At 37.1% G+C, this 27,902-nt stretch overlaps 6 protein-coding genes across 6 annotated transcripts; 5 read left to right on the forward strand and 1 right to left on the reverse strand.

Moving 5' to 3' along the window:
* Positions 1-345: 345 nt before the first annotated feature.
* LOC130748657 (uncharacterized) lies at positions 346-2,987 on the forward strand. The gene is made up of 2 exons (XM_057601894.1): positions 346-475; positions 2,058-2,987. Exon 2 carries the CDS (start codon positions 2,060-2,062, stop codon positions 2,777-2,779), a length of 720 nt encoding a protein of 239 aa, XP_057457877.1. The 5' UTR covers positions 346-475; positions 2,058-2,059; the 3' UTR covers positions 2,780-2,987.
* A 3,159-nt stretch (positions 2,988-6,146) lies between these two features.
* LOC130742355 (expansin-A12) lies at positions 6,147-8,811 on the forward strand. Its single transcript, XM_057594460.1, has 3 exons — positions 6,147-6,345; positions 6,943-7,252; positions 8,226-8,811. Exons 1-3 carry the CDS (start codon positions 6,213-6,215, stop codon positions 8,536-8,538), a joined length of 756 nt encoding a protein of 251 aa, XP_057450443.1. The 5' UTR covers positions 6,147-6,212; the 3' UTR covers positions 8,539-8,811.
* Positions 8,812-9,964: 1,153 nt separating this feature from the next.
* LOC130743457 (uncharacterized) lies at positions 9,965-10,531 on the reverse strand. The gene has a single exon (XM_057595709.1). The coding sequence runs from the start codon at positions 10,529-10,531 to the stop codon at positions 9,965-9,967; it is 567 nt and encodes a 188-aa protein (XP_057451692.1).
* Positions 10,532-11,983: 1,452 nt separating this feature from the next.
* Positions 11,984-15,219, forward strand: LOC130749410 (pentatricopeptide repeat-containing protein At4g21705, mitochondrial-like). Its single transcript, XM_057602765.1, has 2 exons — positions 11,984-12,458; positions 13,766-15,219. The coding sequence occupies exons 1-2, from the start codon at positions 12,186-12,188 to the stop codon at positions 14,999-15,001; spliced, it is 1,509 nt and encodes a 502-aa protein (XP_057458748.1). The 5' UTR covers positions 11,984-12,185; the 3' UTR covers positions 15,002-15,219.
* Positions 15,220-16,805: 1,586 nt separating this feature from the next.
* Positions 16,806-19,604, forward strand: LOC130749236 (pentatricopeptide repeat-containing protein At4g21705, mitochondrial-like). Its single transcript, XM_057602558.1, has 2 exons — positions 16,806-17,254; positions 18,221-19,604. Exons 1-2 carry the CDS (start codon positions 16,979-16,981, stop codon positions 19,457-19,459), a joined length of 1,515 nt encoding a protein of 504 aa, XP_057458541.1. The 5' UTR covers positions 16,806-16,978; the 3' UTR covers positions 19,460-19,604.
* Positions 19,605-22,054: 2,450 nt separating this feature from the next.
* LOC130748434 (choline transporter protein 1) lies at positions 22,055-27,646 on the forward strand. Its single transcript, XM_057601656.1, has 10 exons — positions 22,055-22,429; positions 22,998-23,356; positions 23,533-23,678; positions 23,922-24,105; positions 24,801-24,874; positions 24,961-25,074; positions 25,314-25,670; positions 26,114-26,374; positions 26,511-26,738; positions 27,206-27,646. Exons 1-10 carry the CDS (start codon positions 22,242-22,244, stop codon positions 27,395-27,397), a joined length of 2,103 nt encoding a protein of 700 aa, XP_057457639.1. The 5' UTR covers positions 22,055-22,241; the 3' UTR covers positions 27,398-27,646.
* The last annotated feature ends 256 nt before the right edge of the window (positions 27,647-27,902 follow it).

Raw genomic sequence — 27,902 nt, forward strand, 5'->3', positions numbered from 1 at the left:
GCATGAGAGGCTGCAGCTCAAAACAAGGAGCATTCCAAACTTGCATTGTCATAATGTGGACGCCGCTCCATGGTTGGCTAGCCAGTTTGCCGATGCATTGCAATCCCACATAACTACCCGCCGTCGCACTTCCCATAGAAGGTCGTGAACAGACCCGTCTCATTGCTAAATGGGTATAAAAATATATTCATTAAATAAATTCAAAATGCGGGTAATTTTACCCGCCACGTACTTTTTTCGCGGGTATGAGTAATTATGACATCCGATCATTGGATAAAATATTTTAAAAAAATGTCAAATAACCTTTATGACTTCATACACACCATTTCAAAAAATATATATAAACCCTTGCTTTTATTCTTACCCTTCAATCATTTCTCGGCACTGAATCATCATCGTATATGTTCTCGGTCTTCTACCTGTTGCTGCTTCCTTTCTTCTTCCCAACGCCAATTCCTTTTCTCTGGGAAACCAGGTTTTCCTTTCTCTCTCTCTCTCTCTCTCTCTCTCTCTCTTTCTATGATGTTTGTTTTTGATTCGGAGTTTTTGATGTTTCTGTGTAGTTTGTTGTTGTTGTTTCTTCTGATTACACTGATTGATTAGCATAAACTGTGAACACGAATTCAAACTTATTTTTGATTCAGAGTTTTATCTTTCTTTCTACTGAGTTTGAAGAGGGTTTTGGGTAAAAGGGGTTTGAAATTTACTTACTTTCAAATCGTTAAAGTTCATTGCTTTTTACTTGTTCAATGATTTTTGTTTGTTCAATTTGAGTGGAAATTTAGTTGAGTGGAAGTTGTTTTTAAAGGGTAAACTGCAATTAATTTTAAGGGCTATTGCTTGCTGCTTCAATTTGAGGAGAGCTATTTGGCAATGTAGCATACTGTTGTCTATTCTGAAATATCTAGGATTTAGTTCTGGCCATGAAATTTTCTTATGTTTGTTTGCTGATTATTGTATCTTAAACTGCTAAAAAGTCCTTGCTCTGAATGGATTTGTTGAAATTTTGATGTCGTACAGAGGTAGATGGCATAATTTGATCCATGTAGCTTAGAGGTAGAAGTAGCCTTTTGTCTCATCACTATGATATTATGTTTCCCATGATGTAGATATTTGGCCGTATTGTCTTATTTTTTTAATTCATTTGAAGATCTGGATTTTAATAAGAATGTAACATGTTGCTGTTCAATTCGTTGTTTCATCCTATGTTAGCTGTGTTCAATCAATAAATTTAGATTTTTCGCATTTACAATGCATTTTCTCCATGTTTTTATGTTATATTGTAGCTACATGGTTCACTTAGGGTGTGTTTGTGAGTTGTGACTTGAGTCTTGGTGGGGAGGAAGGGAAGGAGGCGGCTTATGAGAAGCTCTCCCCTTGTTTGGGAGATTTTAAGAAGGGGGGAAGGGTTTGGGGTATTTCTGAAAACCCTCTTCTCCCCCAAATTGGGGGGTTTTGGAGGGTTTGGAACTCCCACACAAGGGAAGAGCTTACCCCCCCTTCCCCCTCTCTTGCCTTCCCCTTCCCCTCCCCTCCCCTAAAAACTCACAAACATACTCTTGGTGGGGTAGGATTTTTGTTGTTGATGTTGTACTGTAGTCACATGGCCTTTTTTCTTTGTTAGATATCTGTGAGTATGTGAATGTAAGTATGAATAGTTTATAGTTCTTTTATCTTTCAGCTGGAGTACTAAACATATGAAAATCCAATTTAGTCATTACACATGGAAGGTGGCATTCACCCTTGCTTTATCAATTAGTCGAAGTGATATGGGGTTTACTTGGATTTTGTAGCCAAATTGCATTGATGAATGCATGCATCAGATGTGGAATGTGAAAACCAGAATTTTTCTGTATTTTTCATTGGGATGAGTCAATGACATCTCATGTATTGCAACTATCCATACCTTCAGAAGTTGCTAAACTGCTGTTGAGATTTAAATTATCATATTTATGAAACAAGTTTCTGCATTATTTTTCATTGATCAAGTTTCATCCACACACAGCATGCTTTCTTCTTTTTGCTTACATTTTTCTGTATGGACTTGTTTTGTGTAGCCATGGATGTCGATAATGCGGAGAATGCAGCTTCAACTTCTGCTATTATCAGTTCCTCATTTTCGCAGCAGAATGAAGTTCTTTCTGCTGAAGATCTTGCTTGGGCTGATTCCTGCATAATTAAAGATTCTGATGTCCCAGTAGGTGATTGGATCCCTTTGAGAGATGCTTTGCTTGAAATAATCAGTTCCCAGTCTCAATCTTTCAGCAATGATATTGGGGAAGACGTTGAAATTCTCCCTGACATTGAAGAGAGTAACACCAAAACTATTAGGTTAGAACCTAATCAGGAATCTTCAACTTCTGATGAGGAGCACTTATCCAGGCCTTCTTCATCCCATAATGTTAACCCGATAAGAATGGTAGCAGAAACGAGCACGGATGAAATTCCAGACATTGAAAGTTATCACCGAAGTCCTTTCCTGCCAACCTATAATGAAGAGCTGAATCAAAATGAAAATATTGATTCAGGACTTGTTCTGGATTCTTCCGCATTTGAGATGGAGAACACATCTGAGAATCTCTTCAAAATCTGGGATTGGGACATTCCATCTGAGGAAGGTGAACTAGCTGAACAATTGGACAAAGCCCTTACAGAGAATACCTTTCAAGCGGGGCCATCATCTGTTGATGATTCAGGGAAGCTGGGGGACTTGAAGGAAGGCTCACTTGATGATCTTATTGCTGGCATTGCTGACTTGTCTTTGAATAAAAAAGTTTAGTGTGTATTGATTTATTTTTGTTCAGATTCTTCTGTCCATTTACAATTAATCTACCTTTAAGTTTTAGCATAAGAAGTTCGAAGACTCTTGCATGTCGATGAGTTTGCTTTTTATTTCAAACAGTGATGGGGCCTTGAATTATCCCCACAACCCAGGACATCGTTGTACATGAACCTCGTGTGATCAAGGCAGTTTTGATTTTTGAATAGTATTGGTGGAACTATGAAACAGGACATAATATAATTGTTCTGGAAATTGGCGATGTAGAACATCAGAATTACTTTTGTGCACCCTGGAGCATCTTTTGTTGTTGTGATTGATATACAGGGAATTGGAGTTCAGCTTGAGCTATTCACTAGAATAGTCCATGGTAGCCTTTATACAACAATTGTCTAAAGTAAGGCCTTGCACAAATAATAGTGTGAACAAACGTGCTATGAAGGATTAAAACTAAATCTTTTTCATGTTCTCAGTTGTTCTCTGCTTTCTCATTTCCATCTAGGATTTAGGGTTGGGGTTGTTCAAAGGAGCTTTGTAGAATAGCTCAAAGGGCGTTTAATCATAGTTGCATTCAAAGGGATCTCAAATTGTAAAAGTGTTACAACTATACAAAAAATGCATTACGAGGCCCGTTTGCTCAACTTCAATTGTCTCACTCAGTGCATTCAATACCAAATATGAGAATAAATCATGACCGTTGGATCTAATCATAAATGATTATGATTAAAAAACTCAAGTATTTGTCAAGACTTTCAACTGTCTAAACTCCTGAAAGCTATTTAAGCTCATAAAAAAATGATGCGACACATTACGGCTAACATAAAGCATTGACTCCTCAAGGTTAATCACATGTCCAAAAGCACGCTCATAGGTGGCTAGAGTGTCTCACACACTCAACCTCCTGATTCGTAGCTCGGGCAAACATAATATTTTCGTTTGCAAATAACAAATGTCAAATAACGGGCCCCCTGCACAATCTTAATACCAGTTAATAAAGAAAAATTAATAGATTTCTCAAATAAGAGCTAAAAAAACTTCTCCAAACAGAATAAATAAATATAGGGAGATAGGTCACCCTATTTCCTCGGTGGGGGGTAAAAACAGGTTGAATGTTTCCATTTAACATAATAGAAAATTCCACCGTGAATACACAATTCATAATCAAATTAATCCAATTAACTTGGAAACTCATCTTGCTCAGCACAATTTAAAGAAAGGGTCATTCAACTCTATCATATGCTTTTGACATGTCTAACATGAGAGTTATCATATCATTGCGGTCAGAAATCTTTTCTTCGTATAGTTAAAACATTCATACCCCACCAAGACGTCCCTAATTAGACATCCTAGAATGAAAGTACTTTGAGAGATTAAAATCAAATCAAGTAAAAATCACTTTTTGTCTATTTTCAATTGTCTTAGTAATTATCTTAAAAAACATATTGGCTTAAACCGAGTCGCATGCACAAGTTTCTTAAGAATCAAAACATCAACATTGCTCAAGTACTTTCTTTATATATATGTATATGTTTAGCAGCTAAAATTGTAAAAGATGAAGTTCATTCATGAGTAAACAGCCATTTTGGTCCCTAATTGTGTTCACTTATGACGGACTGGTCCTCGTATTTTGTAAATGGTTGTTTTTCATCCTTGAATGTGTTGCCGTCAGTCAAGTTCGTCCTTGATTGAGTTTTCCGTTAGTCCCTCAGACAGAAAATGTCAAATGACTTATTTTTTTTCCAAGTAAGCATCCTACGTGGCACCTTCTCTTTTTCCCTTCCAAAAAACAGGTCAAACTCGTCCCTCATGGTACCAAAATCGCACCTCATGCTTCCACTCTCTCTCCCTCCTCCTCCTCCTCCTCCTCCTTCTTCATATTTAAACCCCTCTTCATCTCTCTTCCTCTCTCCATCTGCTCAGAGAATTCTGAAAAATCAGTGTCAAAGATCGGTTTATTTTGTGCCTCTGCTATGTTTTAGAGTGAAATTTTCCAATTTCTTCATCTGGGTCGTTCTGTTTTTGTTATGGGCATGACTAATTTCAGGAAACAAGGTCAGAGCTTTTTTTTTTAGGGAGTTGTTGCTCTGTGATAGTGGTGCGGATCGAGGAGCGATTTGGGTGATGGTGGTGCGATTGGAGGAGGGGAAGTGGTGGCAGTGGTGTTTGGGGTTTGGGTTTCGAAGGTCAATGGTGATTTTGGGGTTTGAAGGTCAGTGAAGAGGATTGGTGGAGAAGACAGCAGGCCTAAGGTGTATGGATGGTGGTGGTGTGACGGATCCGCGGAAGAGAATGGGGGTGGATTTAAAGATCTGGGTTCTTCTTGATTTTTGAAGATCTGGGTTTGAAGATTTGGGTTCTGGTTTGAACATCTGGGTTCTTGTGGAAGGAGGAGACAGAATGGGGGTGGATTTTTGATATGGGTTTATTTATTTTAAGGAGGAGACAGAATGGAAGGAGGACCCTTATTGTTGCTGGAGAGGAACTTGTGAATAAAATTTCTGATGTATTAAGATCCTTGTTGTTGTTGTTGTTGGAGATGAAGCTTTGAAATATTGCATTAAAAGGCGTAATGCATATAAATTAAAAAAAAAACGGGAAGATAGATTGTGGAGCTGAATGTTGTCCTGTGGTAACCATGTATATGAAATTGTTATTGATCCTGTTATATGTGTGTGGGGTTAAGACTTAAGAGTGTATGTGTTAGGTTTTTAGTTAATGTGTGGGAGATGATTTTTTTTTATGGGTAACATGATGAAGAAGATGAAGATTGATAGTGATGATGAAGTCTGGAGAAAGAAGATATATAATATGATGATGAATTGATGATGATGAAGCTAGGGATGAAATTGACATTATTTTTTAGGAGGGAAAAAGAGAAGGTGCCACGTAGGATGCTTACTTGGAAAAAAAATAAGTCATGTGGACTTTTCCGTCTGAGGGACCAACGGAAAACACAACCAAGGACTAACTTGACCGACGGCAACACATTCAAGGATGAAAAACGACCATTTCCAAAGTATGAGGACCAGTCCGTCATAAGTGAACACAATCAGGGACCAAAATGGCTATTTACTCTTCATTCATATTTGATGACGGAGAACAGCTAGACAATGCGGCAAGCCATTGCACTGCATGTGCTTGTCTATCTTCTTGTCTGAAATTCCGTCGCCCAACCGTACCTTTCTTCCGTACTTTACATAAAATGCAAAGAAACGCGTTTAAAATTAAAATATCAAAATTCCATCAAATCAAAGTCGTGTTAATTAGTAGTAGTAGATCCAATTTTATTCTTTATTAATCACCGACAACCGCGTATTCAATCTATAAAACATGGCACTTTCTTCAAGGGTTAGACGTAGTACTACTTGCTTGTTTGAGTGAAGAAAAAGAAAATTGAAAGCATTAACGTTGTTTTTGTTTGGTGAGAAAATTAATGGGACCTCTTGTGATTTCTTCTTTTCTTTGTTATGTTTTGTTAGTTTTCAGTGCAGTTAGAATCCAAGCTAACGGTTGGCTTAACGCTCATGCAACGTTCTATGGGGCCAATCAAGCTCCCACCAGCCTTGGTAATTAGTCATTTTTAATTTTTAATATGAAAGTATCACAATTTCATGAACCCTAACTCTATTGCATTGGCATTATTGTCTTGGTTTAAAAAAAAAGACATTATTGCCTTGATCTATAAGCATAAAACATGGCCACATCATGAGACATCAAAAGTAATTATGTATATGTTCATATATCCTCTATTATATTGTCCATTTTTCATTAAGAGTACATCATCAGGATCTCATGTTGAAAATTCCAATATGAGGTAATATGAAAGAAATTTCATATGAGATGTTTTGAATCTATGTATCATGCATAATTAGTGGTTGGTTTCAAATATAACATGTTTAATTCTTTGTTGAGAGAGCTAGTCGAGGAGAATGATGTAGATATTTTTAGCTCAAAGATGATTATAGCTCTTGTATTCTACACACGCCATCAAAATAAGTGACTTAGTGTAGTTTGGATACAAGTAGAGTGGAATGACTTTCATCTCAATCCATAAGAAGAATTTCTTTAATTTACTTTTTTATGTTGATGAGTGCAAGATAGCCTCAATCATGTACAAGTGATCCTTATTCTTCATGTTGGATTTTTTAACATTTAACTTTCAGGGGGAGCTTGTGGTTATGATGATACATTTCATGCTGGATTTGGGATCAACACTGCGGCGGTGAGCACTATGCTTTTCAGACGTGGTGAGGCTTGTGGCGCTTGCTACCAAGTGATATGTGACTCCCGGACTGACCCAAAATGGTGTCTTAGAAGCCGCAGTGTGACGGTAACCGCCACCAACTTCTGCCCTCCAAACAACCACGGAGGGTGGTGTGACCCTCCTCACCACCATTTCGACATGTCCATGCCTGCTTTCTTTCGCATTGCACGACAAGGCAATGAAGGCATTGTTCCTGTTCTTTATAGAAGGTAGTATATATAAAACACAAACACTTCCATGTTCTATATAGGAAACCGGTTAACAACAACAAAAGTATATAAAAGACCAACATATAATTGATGACACTTTTCACACCACAAACGGAATCAATATAATATTAATTTTTCAAACTAATTGAATTGAAGTAGCAAGTGAATTAGTGAAGGGTTATTAGCTAGAACTTTGAACTTGAACCTCCCTATACCATTACAAAATGTTATTGTATCTCCATCTTGATCAGTCTACAATTAATGTTACAAATTTTCGTATTAAATTAAATATGCAACCCTAATCTCTTGTGCTTATCATACAACCAAAGAACTATACTTCTTTTATATAATATATATTGTGCCAAAAATGGTGGAACAAAAGAGAAACTTATGGCTTATCCAAAAAAAAAAAAAACTAGTTATATCCTCTCGTAATAAATAAAATTAAATAAAGTATAACAAAGGAAGAGAAATTCTACATTGAATCATGTTAAAAGCCCCCAAAAACATAATTTTACTTTTTTTTTTTGGGAAAGCTATGCGTTTTATAAATATGTTCTTTAATTTATGTGTTAAAATCAATTTGTAGGAAAAATATTTCAACTTGTAAACCACATATATTTTTCTTAGTTGAAAAATAAAGCACAGTTATATAACATAATTCATAATTCATAGATGGACCAATTTTTAACATCGTCTAACCATAAAATTCCCTTAAATGAATTAGCATTACCTTTATTTCCAACTCATTTATCTCTAATATGATTGGATGATGGGTTATTTAACCCAAACTTTATCATGGGTCATTTAGACAACCCCTCTTTTATAATGTAAAAAAGGCAATTGAATCATAATTTATTGATCACGTACTATTGTTGATGGGGGTAGGGGTAGCAAAAACACCTCTTTATTTTGAGACGTCTTGATTATTGACCAATTTATCATCTCTATGTCATGTACTCAAACAAAAAAGGGTTCCATGCAAAAGAAGAGGGGGAGTAAGGTTCACATTGAAGGGGCAATCCAATTTCAACATGGTGATGATATCCAACATTGGTGGCAGCGGGGATGTGAAGGCTGTATGGATCAGAAGATCCAGAAGTGGAACATGGTTGCCAATGCACAGGAATTGGGGAGCTAATTGGCAAAGCAACGCAGACCTCAGAAACCAGAGACTCTCATTCAAGGTTACCTTGGTTGATGGGAAGACATTGGTGTTTCTCAATGTGGTACCTTCCACATGGAGGTTTGGACAAACATTTTCATCCCGGAATCAGTTCTTTTAGCAACTGATGGTGAGCTAGAAGAGGGAGACATATAATATACATCAAACATCATGTCCACAACCATGCAATTTTTAAAGGCTGGAGTGGAGGATATCATAAAGTTTCTTATTTTTTTAATTGATAGTTTTAAATAATTTGATGATGTAGTCCCAAGGATGCATTATACATCTAGCTCCAGATATGTAATTTGTGTTTTGTAATATACTCCAATGGTAGGGAGTATTAAACGTGTATTATTTCATTCATATACTACAATAAAATGATAATCTTAAAAAAAAATTAGCAATGCATGTGTTTTTTTTTTCGTTCCATCGGAAAACTAACAACAAAGAAACAACTACACCGAGCTCAAACGATCCCTCAAAATTAGGGTCTCTAAGTCCCAAGGGGGAGCCTCTATCACGCACCAAGGATTCAAAGGAGAAGCTGCTCCTCTCTTTGCCAACCAATCCGCCGGTTCATTACAATCTCTAGGAATATTATCCAAAGTAACCCTCCAACTCCTTTGCAAGAGCTGTTGAATGGTCCTCAAAGTTGGCATAAATTGGCAACGATCCTCATCCTGTAGAGCCAGAAGAAGGTCTCTGCAATCCACACTACAAATAACATCTCTGTAGCCTTTTCCCCACGCCACTTTCAGCCCATGTTCCAGAGCAGAAGCCTCAGCCTGCAGAGCATTTCCACCATCTTGGTACCCATGAAATCCAAGCAACCACTGGCCCTGTGAATCGCGAAAGATGCCACCCCATCCCATACAATCTGTTTCACTTTTGAAGCTGCCGTCGACGCAAAGGCTCACCCATCCCTCCGGCGATGGTTTCCAACTTCTGAGCATCCGTTGATCATCTTCTATCCCGTCACCACCCTCCATGAATCTGACCATGTCATCATGTTCGTGACAGATGCGACGCCAGGCTTCATTAGCCGACCAGGGAGACTCCTCAAAAACCATATTGCACCTCCACTTCCATATGCCCCATAAACACGCCAGAAATTGGATCCCATACCTGCCTTGAGCATGATGACGGACCCATTCACCGCAATCGTTCACCAGGAAACCTTGCCAAGACAGAGCTCCACTTCGCAGCCAAATCTCTCGTGAATGGGGACAGTCCCTTAAACAATGAAGTACATCCTCTTCCACCGCCGAGCACCGGGAACAATTTGCGTTCACTGCCATATTGCATCGGTAACGGTACGAATTTGTCTGGATAGAATTCTGAAGTATTAACCAGACGAACATACGCACCCGCTCCGGAACCTTCAAATGCCACACCCACTTCCAATTTAATGTTTGAATTGCTTAATGATTTTAATAAAAGAATCAATATTATGACAAACTTCTCCACAACCTTTACATTTAACTGACAAGCACAACACCGTCGGTAACACTTCCTTTTTTTTTTTAAAGGAAACTACAAATTCATTAATCAAGAGCAGGCATAGAAGCCATTACATCTTTATGAACCAAAGTTATGACCTCCCTAGGTACCTCTTCCAACCAAACCATATCAGTATACTTGGAAGCGGTACCAGCTAAGAAATCAGCAACATAATTTCCCCTACGGCGAACAAAAGACAAGTCAACATAATCAAAAGAACGAGATAACATAAAGCAATCACCAACAATACTAGATAAATACGATCGACCATCTGGAGGTTTCTTCGAAAGCTGGAACAGCTGCAAACAATCTGTCTCAAAAAGAACCCGACAAAACCCCATCTGAATGGCAAGCTGCATAGACCAGCGGAAGGCTAAAGCCTCCCCAAGAATCGCTGAAGTTGCATGGAGAAGATATTGTGCTACAGAAGCAAGGACCTCACCCAACATATTCCTCACAATCAAACCAAAACCCACCTCTCCCGTGGTAGCCACAGCTGCATCAAAATTCAGCTTGTAGATACCATAAGGTGGTCGGACCCAAGTTGCCTGCAACAAGGGGGCTGGTCTAGGCAACATTGTCACCTCTAACACCGGCGCAGCAGCTAGCATGGAACATCGCTGGATCACGGCTGCTACGGGCACACTTCCTTTTTTAGAAAAGAAAAGAAAAACTAATTATGAATGGTTAGGCAGCGCTAATTTGCGTGGAAAATTTACTAAGTGCTAGCCTTGGTCGTTAGAAAATTTTTAAACTATTGACGACTTAGGCTATCAATAAAGTGAGGTAACAATATCAATATTAATGACTCGATAATTTAAATTTACCGATCATCGCCACCACCTTTTTCATATTCTGGCATCGATAATCAACAACTAAAACCTCAACGAGCGACTTGGTTACAGAAGGCTAAAATCGTTGGTGACTCCTCAGTTCAGGAACCTGCCTAATAATGGTTGTCAAGTTGCCAAAGGTTGTAGTCGTCAATAGTCTATATATACCTAAACGATGGATATTTGCTGTAGTTTAGAGCTGGGTATGCGGTTAGACCGCCCCGCATAGGCCCGCCCCGCGTAAGCCCGCACCGCGTAGGCCTGCACCGCGTAGGCCCGCATTTAAACGGGCCTCTATTACGCCGGTCCGCCCCCGCCCCGCGGATAAGCGGGCTGGCCCGCGGGCCACAAGCCAAATTAAAAAATAATAAAAATGAAATTTAAAACTAAATTAAAAATATTTTTTTCATTAAAAACCTTATAAACGCCTAAATTAAAAAATAAACTGATTTTTTTTTCCAAAGTTGTCAATTTTTTTCTCAAAAGTTGTCAAATAAATGACTTAAATTTTTTTCTTTTGTAATGCGGTCCAGCCCGCAAAACCGCGGTTCAACCCGCATGAACTCGCGGGTTAAGCGGGCCAGACCGCGTAGGCCCGCTTTTAAACGGGCAACCAATCACCGGGCCACAGCCCGCGCGGGCTGCGGGTTAAGCGGGCCGGCCCGCGGGCGCGGGCCAATTCGCCCAGCTCTACTGTAGTTTATGTGTTTTTTATGATAATTCTTTTTTTTTTTTTTGCATTATCTTGGTCGAACTCACTTTTAATCTTAAATGTGTAACAAGTAACAAGTTAATCAACTGAAAAAGAAAAAGAAAAACATGAATGAAGAAAGGGGAAATTTCTAAAGGGACAAGAGCACGACCGTACTGAATACTTATCACAATCGTGTTGATCGGCACCACTTAGTATTATACATTACGATAGTGATTATTTGAAGTATTTTCATATTTTACTTTCATCATGACCTGTCTGCCCCCTTAATACGCTCGTGGTCATGTTGACTTATAGCGCAATCATGTTGAAGCTAGATCGTTTCACACTTAGTTTTAAGCCGAAAGACTTAGTTTTTATCTTGGTTTTTACACTTGTCGAGAATACGTCAAAGTACTATTGAAGAGATGAGCAAGAAGCTAGATATTATATTTTGACAGAGACTCTCTGCATTGGTTTATCTCCCCCCATTTGCTTATGATATTAATCATCAATGTCATTAGGATTGTATATTTTGTGTTTATGATATGTGACTAAACATCATTTTTTAGATTAAGATGTAATTGACATGAACCCCAATTTTATTTTAGTGAATTGTTGGGCCATTTCAGCCCAACCCAGCCCAACAAGTACCAGCGTTAACATTTCGCGCGGCTGCTCTCAGTTTCTGACTGAGCGAGTTTCACAACCTCGCCACCCTCCTTCGACTGCCGTTTGCTAATGGCGTCGACACCGTTTTCTGCGATCCTCCGCCACAAGTTCCAGAACCTCACCGCAAACTTTCAGCTTCTGAGACTATACCGCTCCGCCTCCACCACCGTCACGAAGCGGAGAGACCTCTACTCCAGAATCAGCCCTCTCGGAGACCCTTCTGTCAGCGTTGTTCCCGTTCTCGAAAAATGGGTCCAACAGGGTAACGCTATCAAGGAGAAGCAGCTCCAGCTCATCGTCAAAACTCTCCGCACCCGGAAACGCTTCACTCATGCACTTCAGGTTAGCACAACATTGAAGGGTTTCAATTCCACATATTTATTTATACTATTATTTATTTACATAAATCATCATTAATAGTAACAACAATTAAGTGAACTAGTTTTTTACAAACTGAAATCAAATGTACTTTGAAAGTGGGAACATCCTCGACGAGTGGTAAGAGTTACGGGACATAAGGGTTGGGGGAATGAATGGTGGTGAACGGGTCAGGGTTCAAACTCTGGTGAAGGAACTAATTTACTAACATTACTAGCAACTAATCCAGTAGGGATTTGTTTTTAAAAGACAAACAGAGACTTAATGAGACATTTGATCGGTTGCTTCTGTATCTAAAATCCAGTAGGGAGAAGATATAATTGAACTGTAGGTATTAACTTGGGAGCTTTGGACATGATTCAAGGAATGTGCATTTGCTGATTTGGACTGTTGGACCAGTGAAATGAGTTCTTCATATTGGTCACGTGTAAATGAGAATCCTGATTGATCAATCTTTGGTAGTCTCAGAAATGACACCTTCTTGTGGTGTATTTGAGGTGATGTTACCATATGTAGAGGTGATGTTAGGCTTTGTGTTCCACTTATAACTATATGGAAATCCATGTTTATAGAAACATGTCTCAACTGTGTGATTAGTCCTATTGGAATAGATGCATACATTTTGCCGCCACTACTGCCACCATTATTTCTCCCAAATCTTCCACCAACAAAGCTCCTGCCTCCACCTCTTTGGAAATTCATGGTAATGATTCGCCATTGCAGCAGGAAATTGAAAGAAGGAAAAATTGCAGAAGGAAGAATTGAAGAGAGTGAAGTTGGTGCGGAAGGTGTAATGGTCCCAGGCTTATTGCTCTTATACCATCATAGGGAAGCACATACCAGAGAAGAAAGGAAGATAAAAGAGAGAGCTCTGTGAAGAACTATGTGAATTCATTGATCAGAATTGTAAAAATGAATGTTACAGTTCAAAAACTCTGATAGCAAGAGTTTATATACTAACTGCCAAAACTAACTGAATGAAAACCACATGCTAACTAAATGCTTGTTAAATTACATTTACATTAATGAAATAACAAACTAACTAACCAGCTAGTTATAACTGAATAACTATTTGTAATAGATGGTGGATTTTCTTAGACCAGAAAAATATTCATTCTATTGTTAAGTAGAAGTGATATGTGACGAAATGACAAGAAAGATTCAAAGAAATAAAACTTGAAATTCTATCTTTTGTTTCTTTAAATTTATTCACTTGTTCCTGGTTATGCAGTAATTACTGAGATATCTTGAATCTTTGATGATATGTTCAGGTTTCTGAGTGGATGAGTAGCAAAGGGCTCTGCCCAATTTCGCCGGGTGACCGAGCCGTGCAGCTAGGTCTTATCGGTAGAGTTCATGGACTGGAGAGTGCAGAGAGCTATTTTCAGAATTTGAGTGATATTGACAAAACTGAAAAAGTCCATGGTGCCCTTTTGAATTGTTACGTGAGAGCAGGATTAGTTGACAAGTCACTCTCCCAGATGCAGAAGATGAAGGAAATGGGTTATGTTTCTTGTCTCAATTACAACAATATAATGTGCCTCTACGCACAAAGTGACCAACATGAGAAAGTACCTGGGGTTTTAGCAATGATGAAAGAGGACGGTGTTTCTCCTGACATTTTCAGCTACAGGGTTTGCATAAACTCTTATGGCGCCAGATCTGACCTCGAGAATATGGAGAAACTGTTGGAGGAAATTGAAAGAGAAGGCCACACATGCGTGGATTGGATGACATATTCTACAGTGGCCACCTTCTACATCAGAGCAGGCCTGAAGGAGAAAGCTCTGGCCTGCCTGAAGAAGTGTGAGGACAATTTAGACAAACGCAGCGCGGTTGCTTACAACCATCTAATTTCACATTATGCAGGTCTTGAGATGAAGAAAGCCATGATGAGATTGTGGAAACTTCAGAAGGCTAACTGTAAGAGGCAACTTAATGGGGAATATATAACCCTGTTGAGTTGGCTGGTGAAGTTAGGGGACCTTGATGAAGCTGAGTATTTACTTGGTGAGTGGGAGTTATCTGGTAACACTTACGATTTCAGGGTGCCAAACATCCTCCTGATCGGATATTCAAAGAAGGGATTGATTGAAAAGGCGGAAACAATGCTCCGAAGCATGGTTGAGAAAGGGAAGACTCCTAATCCTTACAGTTGGTCTATCGTTGCATCTGGGTATGTGGCCAAGGAGAACATGGAGAAGGCATTTCAGTGCCTCAAGGAAGCTTTGGCTGTGCTAGCTGAGAATAAAGGTTGGAGACCAAAACCTAATGTTGTTTCCAGCATATTGAGTTGGGTTACTGATAACAGAGATATAGAGGAAGTAGAAGATTTTGTAAATTCATTGAAGAAAGTGATGTCAATGAATAGGGACATGTATCGGTCCTTGATCAAGCTACATGTTAGATGTGGGAAAGAAGTAGATGGGGTTTTAGAGAGCATGAAAGCTGACAATATTGAGCTCGATGAAGAGTTGGAGGAAATTCTTAAGTCGAGATTGCAATAATATTGATTATTTGTTCTCCCTCCATATTTTTGTCTTACTAACATAGCACTATTTGCTTTTTTTTTTACCTATTCTCTTTTTCTGGACTGAAGTTTTCTTTATCTGTTTAAAACCTTCTTTTATCACTGTAGGCGCTTAATGCTTAAATGTAACTCGATGTAATTTACTAAGAATTGAAGAATTGGGTGACATGATCACGGTGATAAGTTTTTATCACATTTGCATTGAGGAAGTGGCCACTTAAGAAAACGTGTTTGATCCGTTTTAGGTGTATAAATGACCCTAGATAAAGCTTATACAAACATTTTCATCCCGAAATCAGATCTTTTAGCAGTTACTGAGCTAGAAAAGGAGGACCTATACATCAAACATCATGTCCATAATATTTTTCTGAAATGTAATTAAATTAATTCCACTCTTTAATATGTTTGTTTCTTCTCTTTTCAGACAGTTGTTATATAGGAATGGAGGTAATAAAATTTAAAATTTTATTTTTTCTAAATTTGAATTGAATTTAACCATCTCAATATGTTGTTGCTAGTTAATTAGTGATTGAATTGTGAGTTGGTAATTTCCTGTGGATATAATCTTTAATTAACAAAATTTGAATTAATTAAATATCAAGGGGGTGTAGCTCAAATGGTAGAGTGCTCAAAACGCTTATGAGAAGTTCAGGGTTCGACTCCTTGCACCTCCACTTTTGAAAAAATAAATGACTTTATTTTAAGTGATTTTTTAAAAAGTAAAAATTCATCTATATTTAACTATAGATATAATAAGTGATTTTCACTTTAAAAAGTGATTTTAAACCGTTTTGATACAAAATATTTCAAAAATAAATGACTGTATTTTAAGCGATTTTTTAAAAAGTAAAAATTCATGGAGGTAGTAAATTTAAAATTTATATTTGAAATTTTATTTTTTCTAAATTTGAATTGAAATTAACCATCTCAATATGTTGTTGCTAGTTAATTAGTGGTTGAATTGGGAGTTGGTAATTTCCTGTGGATATAATCTTTAATTAACAAATTTTGAATTAATTAAATGTCAAGGGGGTGTAGCTCAAATAAGGGTAATGATATATACACACCTCTTTTTTTATACACTTCATTTTCACCTATTTTTATTTCTATCTCTCTCCTCTTATCATCTATCACATCTTATACTTTCTCACTCTTACTTTTTCTTTTCTTCATATCTCTCTCTTCCTCCACCTTATTCCACCTCATTTTGAGGTGTGAATAAATAATTATTGAATGGTAGAGTGCTCAAAACGCTTATGAGAAGTTCAGGGTTCGACTCTTTGCACCTCCACTTTTGAAAAAATAAATGACTTTATTTTAAGATATTTTTTAAAAAGTAAAAATTCATCTATATTTGACTACAAATATAGTAAGTGATTTTCGCTTTAAGAAGTGATTTTAAACCGTTTTAATACAAAATATTTTGAGTGTTTTCAACGTGTAAAAGTTTTAAGAGAGTATTTTGTTCTACTCCCCTCCATTCCACCCTCATATACTATTTCATTCAATCTTAAAACATCACAAATACAATCTCTTCTCACTTGTCTACCAAACACTACCTAAATGTGCAATGGGTAGAAAACAAGAATCAAGACAAGGGAAAACTCAAAAAGACAAGAGCACGATCGAACTAAATACTTACGGCACTTGGCACGCTCGTGCTGATCATATCTTTGAAGCATGACGCAAGTAACCTGCTGGGGAGGTCAACAGAAGCACACTCCTAAGCATCATAATCGAGCCCTCAAAGCTAAAACAACCCCTTAAAACAGAAACCAAATTTTAAGGAAATAAAGCAAAAAAACCTCTATCTGTCACTCCAAGGTTTGGAATGTTTCAACCCGACCCGTAAAAGCGTTACCATTAACACGCGACTGGTCTCTCTTCCTTACTGAGCTAGTTTCGCAACCTCACCACCCTCCCTAGCTTCTCAACTCCTCTACCGGCGTTGGAAATGGCATCATCACCGTTCTCTGCGATCCTCCGCAACAAGTTCCATAGCTTCACCGCCACATTTCAGCTTCTGAGACCGTATTGCTCCGCCTCCACCACTGTCACGATTAACCGGAGAAACCTCTACTCCAGAATCAGCCCCCTCGGTGACCCTTCTCTCAGCGTGGTTCCCGTTCTCGAAAACTGGCTCCAAGAGGGTCACGCCGTCAGGGACCAGGAGCTCCAGCGTATCGTCAAAACTCTACGCACCCGGAAACGCTTCACTCAAGCTCTACAGGTTAGCTCAACATTTAGGGGTTTCAATTTCATGAACTGTTTTTTTTTCTCTGTTCCTTGATTGTTCAGCTTCTTAGCAAATGTAACTAGTTGAGTATTGGAAATGAGGAAGAAAATGCACCTGGAGACTTTTGCTTCCACAGATTTATATTATTTTTTGAATTAAGTTTTTTGTTTTTTAAATCAATAAGGAAAGAGATACAAAGAAAATGTTTTGTTCACTCTCATTCCGTCCCCACCTTTAGAGAGAAATAGGAGCTGAAGAGGGAGAAGCGACGAATATGATAAGTGATGTGATAGAACAGAGCGATAAACAAAAACTGGCTAGAAATGGGACATAGGAGAAACTAGCTGTGAATGTATCATAGTTGTAGATACAATTGGCTACCATGAGTCGTTGGTTCGAGTGGTAAGTGATGTGATAGAACAGAGCGATAGGAAGTAAAACTGGCTAGAAATGGGACATAGGAGAAACTAGTTGTGAATGTATCAAAGTTGTAGATACATTTGGCTACCGTGAGTTGTTGGTTCGAGTGATAATAACTATTCCGCTTTATAAGGTCATGAGTCTGAATCTAGTAGCTAGCCCCATCGGTGGATGCTCCCTGCTCGAACAATATTGTCTTTCATGGAGGATAATGTGTTGGACAAGATTTTTTGCCTACATGGCCTCAAAGCAACTTTCAGATGGTGGATGTTCTCAGACCGGAAAAATGTTCATTCTATTGTTAGAGCTTATTGGAGCTTAATGCTTATCAACTAGAAAAGAACACTAGATAAACTGCAAGTCTGCAATAAGTGCTCTCTTGTTTGCATCCAGACGGATTGAAAATGACAAGACATTGCCAAAGAAGAATAAAAGAAATAAAACCTGAAATGCAATCTTTTCTTTCTTTAAAATTTATTCACTTGTTCCTGGTTATGCAGTAATTACTGAGATATCTTGCATCTTTGATGATAAATTCAGGTTTCTGAATGGATGAGTAGCAAAGGGCTCTGCCCAATTTTGCCAGGTGACCGAGCCGTGCAGCTAGAACTTATTGGTAGAGTTCGTGGACTGGAGAGTGCAGAGAGCTATTTTCAGAATTTGAGTGATAGTGACAAAACTGAAAAGGTTCATGGTGCCCTTTTGAATTGTTATGTGATGGCAGGATCAGTTGACAAGTCACTCTCCCAGATGCAGAAGATGAAGGACATGGGTTTTGTTTCTCCTCTCCATTACAACAATATAATGAGCCTCTACACACGAACTGAACAACATGAGAAAGTCCCAGATGTTTTGGCAATGATGAAAGAAGACGGTGTTTCTCCTGACATTTTCAGCTACAGGATTTGCTTAAACTCATATGGCGCGAGATCTGACCTCGAGAATATGGAGAAACTGTTGGAGAAAATTGAAACAGAAGGCGACATTGCCGTGGATTGGATGACATATTCTACGGTGGCTAACTTCTACGTGAAAGCAGGCCTGAAAGATAAAGCTCTTATCTACCTGAAGAAGTGTGAGGACAAGGCATACAAACGCGACGCAGTTGCTTACAATCATATGATTTCACATTATGCAAGTCTTGGGAAGAAGAAAGACATGATGAGATTGTGGAAACTGCAGAAAGATAACTGTAAGAAGCAACTTAATAGGGAATATATAACCATGTTGGGTTGTCTGGTGAAGTTAGGGGACCTTGAGGAAGCTGAGAAATTACTTGGTCAGTGGGAGTTATCTGGTAACACTTACGATTTCAAGGTGCCAAACATCCTCCTGATTGGGTATTCACGGAAGGGATTGATTGAAAAGGCAGAAACGATGCTCCGAAGCATGGTTGATAAAGGGAAGACTCCTACTCCTAACAGTTGGTCTATTATAGCATCTGGGCATGTGGCCAAGGAGAACATGGAGAAGGCATTTCAGTGCTTCAAGGAGGCTTTGGCTGTGCTAGCTGAGAATAAAGGTTGGAGACCAAAATCTGATGTTGTTTCCAGCATATTGAGTTGGGTTACTGATAACAGAGATATAGAGGAAGTAGAAGATTTTGTAAATTCATTGAAGAAAGTGATGTCAATGAATAGGGACATGTATCTGTCTTTGATCAAGCTATATGTTAGATGTGGGAGGGAAGTAGATGGGGTTTTAGAGAGCATGAAAGCTGACAATATTGAGCTCGATGAAGAGATGGAAGAAATTCTCAACTCAAGATTGCAACAATAGTGATTTTTTGTTTTCCCTACCTTTTTTTTTTGTCTTGCAACAATTTTATATTGCATCATTTGCATTTTATCTCCTCTCTTTTCTGGTGTAAGTGTATCAAGTTTTCATTGAGGAAGGTGGGCATCTAAGAAAACGTGTTTGATCTGTTTTGAGGTAGAAATATGTTTTTGGTCATGCTAAATATTTGGTCATATAATTTCAAGACGTATGGGATGAGTCACAAATTTTGGAACTAATGTGATTTTGGTCACTGATTTTTGGAAATATATGTTTGACTCATAAATTTTACTAAAAATATTTTTTAGTTCATAAGTTTCTTATATTTAGAATCTTGATGTATATTTTAAATTATGTGAATTATAATGTATTTTCTACCTACTTTATTTTAAAATATGTACTATAAGAAAATGTGATTAATTAAAAGGACTTAAAATAGGCCTTGTGTACAAAGGTTGTGAGGAGGTGATGATTAAAGGGTTGCATACTCAACTATAAGAAAATCACCACTCTTGTTATTTGAGGGTTTGTGGTTGGGTTTGGGGCTTTTGGCCTTTGTTGAATTCTCATTCGTGCTCGTTCGCCGTGCCTAGAAAAGTGTCAAATACCTCCTCCCCTTTTAGACTTTTTTTCAGAAAGAAAGCAAAGTAAGGAATTTATTCAGCTTTTTAAGTGCATGTTTCATTGTTTGTTTACACCCATGCATGTATCTTCAAAGATAAAACCAAAGGGTAATTGAATTAATTCATGATTAGTTGATAATAATGTACTATGTCCATATCTACAAGACTACACCTACATCAAGTGAGGATAGGTTATTTCAACTATCATCTCCCCATAAATAAAGATTTCAAATTCTCATGCATTTAGTAAAATTTTAGTTGCTGACTAACCCTCATCATAGAGATTTCTTGATGCTTCTCAAGAGTAAGTTTCTGTGGATCTTCCAACTTACTACTAGCGTTCTATCTGGTAGTCTAGAGGTGTTTTGTTTTTGTTATACCATTTTTTATTAACAAAAAATGTGAAAATATAAATGTTTCTGCGGATGAATTAATCAAGAAAAAGTAGGAAGAAAAGGAAAAAGGTAGAAATGGAAAAGACACTTGAGAAATGAGATGTAACAAAAGGGACCTTTCAAAGAAGTAAAGAGGGTTTTTTTTAATTAGAAAAAGGGAAAAGAGGGAATACAAAGAGTAGTTGGGCCCACCAAGTTATGGGCAGTTTATAAGCTGTATATGATTATTCCACAACTCTTGTGTTATATTATTGACCACCAATCTCTATCCGTCTGATAGTAATACTGAGGACCAATCAAGTGTCATTATTAGTCAGCAAGAGTCAGATATTTAATTTTACTTTAAACTTAATCACCGTCTTTTCATAATTTCCAAAGCCGCGGAATACCTTGATTTAATTTTAATAACAACTTCCCATACCGGCTTGTCTCCACGCTTCGGCTAACGGCTCATTCTTGATGAGTCCCAACTCCAACCATTCTTGTGTGACTCAAAAAAATGAAAATATGCACAACACTGGTCAACACTAACATTGAAAGTCTAAACCTAAAAACTAAAAAGACACTCATGTAATTGATGGAGAAAGTAGTTTTGTCAATGGGATTTTTTTTTCAATTGTTTAGTAAAGCAAATTAACTTGCCACTAATTTACTTATGGGTTTGTTCTATTTCGTTTAGTGAGTTAATCACTTAATCGTGAAGTGAGTTAATTGTGAAATAAGAGATTAGTTTCACAGACATAACTAGCGTAAATAAAAGTATCTCGATTAAGAAAAAAAAAGTAAATTACTATTATAATTTTTTTAGAAATAAAGGAAACTTTTAATGTGTTTCATTAACGAAACTGATACTTAGAGAGCTTAACAATATTAGTAACTTTTATTTTTAATTTTAGTGAAATTCTAATTTTTTGTTTTGAAAATAGAAATTCTCAACTTTAAATACTCTATCATATTACAAGTCAAATTCTCATAATATTTTATAAAAAATATAAGTCTTTATACCACGTCTATGAAACATGAATTAGTTTTTTTTCTTCGTGTTTATCCTTATATTTAATACTTAATATAAAATTCATTTTTCTATTCCCAAAATTTTGTTTTATTTCTCACGCCACTATTATTTAGAGAAAGTAAAACATGGAGAGAAATTTGTTTTTTGATAAGCCATATGGAGAGGATTTTTTTGGTTAAAAGAGGAAGACATAAGGAGAGAATTTTAAAAAACTACAAATTTATCGCTACTACTAATTTTAACTTTTAATCTTAAAAAGTTAAGTTAAAATGACTTACACAGGGAGTGCTATTTTTGCTGGAACTTAAATGCACAATCTATCTGTAAATTTGGCTTTTTCCAAGTATAATTCATTACTCCTTTGATTTTTTTAATTTCCTTTTTCTTTTTTTTTCTTCTGACACAACTTTGCAGTTTTATTCTTTGGGTACAGGGTTTTGCGTAGTTTAAGCCGAGAAGCCACAAAACATAGATCGAGTCGGAAAAAAAAACACAAACATTAGCAAATCTATGTCTTAATATTATGGAATTTATTTTATTATATAGTCCAAATCTAAAACACCTTTATTTGTTTCACACTGGTTTTCACTCTCCCCTAGCTAACACAACAACTAGCTTCTCCTCCACCACCACTCTGCTCTACCCCTTCTTCCTTTTCCTCTTTCTGCATCTCTTCTTCTACCCTCTGAATGCTAAATTGAAGCCAAGTTTGTCACTTGGTGTAGAAACACTTTCAAAATACTATCTTCAAAATGAGGGGTTCTTTAGGTGCAGTAATAGGTGGAAGATACCCATCAAGTGATGGAGTTACCCAAATGGGTGGAATCATAAGGCATGACAGGAAATGCAGAGACATCATTGTTCTTGTGATCTTTATAGCTTTTTGGATTGCAATGATTGTTAACTCCAGCTTTGGTTTCAACCAAGGAAACCCACTAAGGTAAAATCTTCAAGTTTCCATCCTTTTTCTAACTTGAGCACTGTGTTATGTAATTAGTGGAATTTCTGCAATTGTTAAGTTATATAGTTTTGATTGAATGTAAATTTTAACTCAATGGAGTTCTTTTATAGGGAAATTGTAATTGATACATTTTTCTTCCTAGTGGTTCATGATTTTCAACTTTCCTTTTTCTTTTTTCCTTCCTGAGCCTTTGATTAGAATGGTTCATTGAGAATATACAAAAAAGTAAAGAAGATTTTTTTTTTTTTTAGTAAATGGGTGTTCTGTGAACTTTCCCATGCTTCAAATTGCATGAAATCCTGATTTAAACAAGATTTGTACTATTCAATTTTTTATTTTAGCAAATGTGTGCTTACTGGGCCTATCAACTATCACAATACTTTTTCAACTGGGGATTAATCTTGTTATTTCTTTGGGTAATGGCTGCTGAGGAACTTAAAGCAGGAAGTGAAACTTGAATGTGTAGAAGCATGAAGCCTGCTACTTTTATTCTCATTTTGTTGTTTTCATTGTGTAATTTGTGATAATTGGCACTATTGCTTATCAGGCTTACTTATGGGCTTGACTACAAAGGGAATGTGTGTGGGGACAAGCATGCGCACCCTGGTCTTCGTAAATTGGAGCTTAGATATTGGCAAAACCCTAATCAGGTTTATCAGAGTGGATTGAAGGATAGCCAATTTAAGCTTTCTGATGCCCGCAGTATATGCTTATCGGACTGCCCTGTGCCTGCGGATGATTCTCTTAACTGGGTGTGTGATTATCCTGAAGGAGATATTCGTCTTTCGATGGAAGATTGGATTAAAAGGAACTATGATTATTATGAGTTCCTTACACCAGAAATGAGAAACTCCTCTCTTAAACTTCAGGGCCCATGTTACCCTGTCATATTTCCGAGTGTAAATGGTGAGCAGACTATTCCATTTTTTATGCATTCATAAATTAATATTTTGCTGTATGTTTGCTAATGGTTATGTGGAGGCATTTCTTTGATTTTTTTTACCTTAGTTACAAGGTATCCTCCTATATATTATGTATCATCTTTGTAATACCTGTAACTTAAAGCATATTTTTGTCTATAGTTTACTGGAGTTGCCAATTTATTGCTCGAGCATCAAATGCGTCTCTAAATCACTGGCAGCTGATGGGTGGAGATAACATCAATAAAGACATTCTTATTGATAAGTCCATTCACAAGGCTATTAATTCTCGGTCGGCTGTCTTAAAGGTTAAAATTATTCAGCTTCCTAATTCTTTTATTGGAATTATCATTGTGATTTTGTCCCAAGGAAGCATAATCTCTCAACATCAACATTTTACAGTATTTAGTTGTATATTTGATATGTTGTGGTTAAAGAGATAAGAAAACAAACGGAATGAAGTGCGGAAATCTGTGCTTAGACCTTACATATTCAGTTTCATATGAATTATGTGCTGTAGAATTACAATGTTTTATGTGTTATATTTGCAGAGGTACATGGCTGACATAGGAAAGGCGTGGCCTGTTCTGATTGTTTGTGGAGGGATTTTACCTCTTTTCCTGTCTGTGATTTGGTTGATGATGATTCGGCATTTTGTCGCTGCAATGCCATGGATAACAGTCGTGCTCTTTAATGTTCTAATGATATCAGTTACAATGTTCTACTATCTAAAAGGTTTGAACCTCTCTTGGGTTATTTAAGTACTTCTTGAATCAAATATTGGTGCTTTTATGGGAATATCATTATAAAGGTATCAAAACAAATTATCTATACTACTCTTCAACTAATGTGTTTTTTCCTATCTCCATCTATTTATTTTATTCTTTGTTCCTTACCTCCTGCATGGATTTTTTTTTGCCCTTTCTTTTCTTTTCCAGTCATTTACAAAATCACTTATGTAATGGATTTTGTGCCAAGACAGGAAAAATTATTGTTAAACAATGAAGATCTTTTTGTTTTAAATCTTGCAGGAAAAAAGGATCCCTGGGTAAGGCCCAAGATACAGTTGTTCTAAATATGCTTTTGGTAAAAGATATAACTTCCAATCAAAATGAAAGGGGTCCATATATAAAAGAAAATTGTGATGTGTTTCTCATATAAAAATATTGGAGTTTCTAGATGATCTTGAGTTTTATTCTTGGAGATTTATTCTGATGGAAGTTATTGATGTTGATCTTATCCTTTTCTTCCTATGCAAATGGGCATTGAAAACTAAAAAAAAATACTTAGTTGGTTATTCTAGTTAAAAACTATTCTTATATTACTATTGAATTGTTTATTTTAGCCAAATAATATTTTAGCTTTATCTGGATGTTGACAAACATCATTCCAACAATAATGCCGAGTTAATTTGTCTTCCTAATTTTCAGCTGGATGGATCGGAAATGATGCTATTTCTCCCATCATTGGGGAGCATGACCCTTATATTAATGTATTCGGGAGAGTAAGTAACATCCTAGTTGAGTTCCCCTTCCCTCTCTCTATTGATGATTTTTGTTTGTACATCTAATGAGACAATTTTACTTTCAGGAGCTGAGTCATCTACGTGTTGTCACTGTACTGATGACCTTTATCACAGTTGTTGCCATTCTTACTTCAATTGCTATTGTTCGACGCATCCTTATGGCAACATCTGTCCTGAAGGCAAGTATCACTACATGATATGCAATTATCCAACTTCAATTAAACTGTAGAATGTTTCCCCGCATGTAATATCTTTAGTTTGCATATCTGGTTGTTACAGTGTTAAACAATTTTTTGTCAAAATTGTTGAACATAGTAATGCAATGATAGAACCACTAGTATGTGTGAAATGATATGCAATTTTTATTTCCTTACACGAGTCATTAATTTAATTAATTTAATGCAAATTTTGTTCACAGGTTGCTGCAAAAGTGATAGGAGAAGTTCAAGCACTCATTATTTTCCCACTCATACCTTATGGTATCCTTGCTGTGTTTTACATGTTCTGGATTTCAGCTGCTCTCCATTTGTTCAGCTCTGGCCAGATTGTTCAGAATGACTGCAACTCTAACTGTTGCACATATGATCTCATGGCAAAACGGGTGAATTGTGATCGTTGCTGTGGATATAGCATTAAATACACACCTCATATCGGAGTTTCCATCCTTTTCCACTTATTTGGGGGCTATTGGGCTACACAATTTTTCATAGCATCCTCCTCAACAGTGATTGCTGGATCTGTTGCCTGTTATTACTGGGCTCATGGTGAAACATCGGTGAGTCACAATGCATTGTCCAACATGAATAATGCAATTCAGAGGATTCAGTGAGGGTTTTCTGCAGTCAATATAACTCGAATTTTAATAGATTAAACAACATGTAATCCCAGCCTAAGCAGGGCCATAGTTTTTGGTTTGACTCAGAAAAGTAGTCATGAATCATGATATTATAAATTATCGAAATATTATTCATTCTATCAAAGAACAATATGTGTAAGAATAGGTTTTAACCAGATTCTTAAACTACTTGTTTCAACTTTCAAGGACCATAGTCCATAGGTGAATTTGCAGCTTCATAATGTTGAAAATCGAATTCAGATCTAACTTGCAAACTGCTGGTGCTTGATTTGAATTCGATCTTCTATTAAGCATTTTGACTTTGATACACTTAAAATTCTTTTATCCATGTTATTAAATATAATTCATTGTTCTTCTTGCAGCCAGAAGTTCCATTTCTTTCAGTCTTTTCCTCTATGAAGAGACTTATGCGTTACAGTCTTGGATCTGTGGCCCTTGGTTCTCTGATTGTGTCATTTGTAGAATCAATCCGCTTTCTGCTTGAATCTATGCGTCGCAAACTAAAAGTCTCTAGTCATGGGTATGGGAGTTGGATAGGCAATGCTCTATACCAATCATCTCAATGTTTTCTCAGGTGTATTGAGTGGACCATCAAATCAGTAAACCGAAATGCTTACATCATGGTAAATTTTGTTAATCTACAGTAGCCATCATAAAGCATATTTTTATGCATGCACTAATGGCAAAAGTTTCTTTACACTTTGAAAATTATTAACTTGTCTAATTTTAACTTCTTGAGCATCTTCTTGGTTCCTGCAGATTGCTATAACGGGCAAAAGTTTCTGCAGTGCTTCTTCTATTGCAACAGAATTGATCATGAATAACATTTTAAAGATAGGGCGCCTTAATGTAATTGGAGATATCATTTTGTTCCTTGGAAAATTATGTGTAAGCCTCTCGAGCGCGGTGTTTGCGTTCCTCATGTTGGACACACACAAGTACAGTTCAGACCATAACAAGACCTCATCTCCACTCTTTCCTGTTGTGGTATGTTTTCTATAATCTAAAGAGAATGAAAATGGTAATTCATTATTAAAAGTGTCAGATTATATATCCTTAAAAAGAGGGAAAGTCTTCCATTATGTTTTCTATTTCTGAACTGCTACCTGAGTGAAACATAACCTTAATGGATATCCTACCTAAAAGGACCAATAAAGGGCAAACCGGGTGCTATAAAGCTCCCGCTATGCGCGAGGTCAAGAGAGGGGCCGGACCCACTTTGTGGATCTAATGCAGGCAAACCTTGCATTTTGCAAGAGATTGATTTCATAGCTCGAACCTGTATCTGCAAAGTCATCTTAAACTTGACCTCTTACCGCTGCGTCGAGGCTCACCCTCTTACTAAAAGGACCAAGAGAAGGAAAAAATAGTAAAATGAAGTTTACTAATTCACCATTAAACTTGAATTTTGAAATTTTCAGAACCTTATTATATTTTTTTTGTTTAAAATGCAGATGTGCTGGGCTCTTGGATACATTGTTGCAACTCTCTTCTTTGCAGTTGTGGAGATGTCAATTGACACCATCGTTCTCTCATACTGCCAGGATTCTGAAGAACACCAAGGGACAGCTCAATATGCTCCACCCCTTCTCATCGAGACTCTTAGTGACCAAAATGAAATGCAGAGACTTACACAAGGACCCTAATGAGAAGTGTCCCATGTATAATTTTGGGTGATGTTGGCAAGATTTAGATTTTTGTTTAGGTGCTTATTTTTGCCTCCATAGCTCTGTTATTACTTCCCCTTGTATATATGTTTATGCACAAACAAGGGTGGGGACTGTAGGGTGTCCTTTTGCCGAATGGGATATGTAGCCAATTGCCAGGGGCACAAATAGAAACATCTATTACCCTTTTCCTATATAATTATAACTTACTCAAAAGTACTTCTTCTATTGCAGAAACCCACATTTCAAACAAGCCAAAATTCAAATATTATTTTTAAAATAAAAAGATTATATTTTCAAAGAGATAGCTAGCAATGTGTTAGACTAGTGGTACGCAAACGACCCATATAAGGGTGAGGATGCACATTTTTCCTCTTCTATCTCTTACGGTCTGTCAGGCTATCACTATTACCACTATGTGATACCCTAGATGACAGCCACAAGCGCTTGACTTCATCCTTCACCCTCGCCACCCAGCATCTAT

The sequence above is a fragment of the Lotus japonicus genome, chromosome 3 (genome assembly GCF_012489685.1).
Source record: "Lotus japonicus ecotype B-129 chromosome 3, LjGifu_v1.2".
Lineage (NCBI taxonomy): Eukaryota > Viridiplantae > Streptophyta > Magnoliopsida > Fabales > Fabaceae > Lotus > Lotus japonicus.